Source organism: Rutidosis leptorrhynchoides, chromosome 4 (genome assembly GCF_046630445.1).
Source record: "Rutidosis leptorrhynchoides isolate AG116_Rl617_1_P2 chromosome 4, CSIRO_AGI_Rlap_v1, whole genome shotgun sequence".
NCBI lineage: Eukaryota > Viridiplantae > Streptophyta > Magnoliopsida > Asterales > Asteraceae > Rutidosis > Rutidosis leptorrhynchoides.
This window is the reverse complement of record NC_092336.1, coordinates 372,209,368-372,210,514: the sequence shown is the minus strand read 5'-3', so window position 1 is coordinate 372,210,514 and position 1,147 is coordinate 372,209,368. Positions and strand designations below refer to the sequence as shown.

The 1,147-nt window shown below is 40.5% G+C and overlaps 1 protein-coding gene across 1 annotated transcript; it reads left to right on the top strand.

The window, feature by feature from the left end:
• Positions 1–323: 323 nt before the first annotated feature.
• LOC139841835 (uncharacterized) lies at positions 324–698 on the top strand. The gene has a single exon (XM_071832029.1). The coding sequence runs from the start codon at positions 324–326 to the stop codon at positions 696–698; it is 375 nt and encodes a 124-aa protein (XP_071688130.1).
• The last annotated feature ends 449 nt before the right edge of the window (positions 699–1,147 follow it).

The following is a 1,147-nucleotide window of genomic DNA, read 5'->3' as shown; positions in this document are numbered from 1 at the left end:
GGGTCGAAGCGCAAGCTTTGCCCACTAATGATGCATGAGTTATTGTTTCATATCTTAAACAACTCTTTTCTCGGTTTGGTGCCCCGAAAGCTTTAATTAGTGATCGGGGAACTCACTTTTGCAATGCCCAACTTGAAAAGGTGTTGAAACGATATAGGGTGACCCATAAAGTTTCTACATCCTACCATCCTCAAACGAATGGGCAAGTCGAAAACACCAATCGAGCTTTAAAGAGGATTCTTGAAAAAACAATAGGTTCTAATCCAAAAGAGTGGTCATTCAAGCTTGATGATGCCTTATGGGCATTTAGAACGGCGTACAAAATGCCAACCGAAACCACTCTTTTTCGATTACTTTATGGTAAAGTGCATCATCTGCCGGCTTTTTGGTCTCTTAAAACGAGCAATCTTGATCTTAAGGAGGTGGGACGTCTTCGTTTGAGCCAATTAAACGAGTTAGAAGAGTTAAGGCTCGATGCTTATGAAAATTCGTTGATTAGTAAGGAAAGGACAAAGAAGTGGAGCGATAGTCGTTTAAAAGATCCTAAAGAATTTATGGAAGGGGATCGTGTGCTTCTTTTCAATTCACGTTTCCGTTTGTTTTTCAGAAAGTTAAAATCTAAATGGTCGCGACGGTTTATTGTTCGTAAGGTTTATTCCCATGGGGCGGTTGATTTGGTTAATTCAAAAGGGGAATAGTTTAAGGTGAACGGTCATCGGATCAAACATTATGTCGATGGACCGCAAGAGGTGGACGATGAGATTAAACTCATCTTTACCTCTAACGACGCGTGATACTCTTAGTTATGATATTTGTTGTAGAGTTTGTATAATATTTTTGTAGTTTGTATAATTTTTGCTTTTATTTGTATATTTCATGCTTGAAACAGGTGCAAAATGATCAATGTTAATGTTTTGGTTCATTAGGGATGTGAACTGGATGTTAAATATTTGTTTGATGTGAAAAAATAGGCAAAAATTCGGGCCTGGCAGTTGCGCGTCGCTCACAGTGATGCGCACCGCGCGCTTGTAAAGAAAAACAGCTGGACGTTTTGTTAAATCTCTGACTTCGTTTCACGCTATAACGTGCACCGTGCATTTCTACGCGCACCGCGCAACTCGTCCACGGTATAACGCGCACCGCGCGT

Bases quoted from the DNA above. Each gene is read 5' to 3' on its own strand.
- LOC139841835 (XM_071832029.1), top strand. From the start codon at position 324: ATGCCAACCGAAACCACTCTTTTTCGATTACTTTATGGTAAAGTGCAT.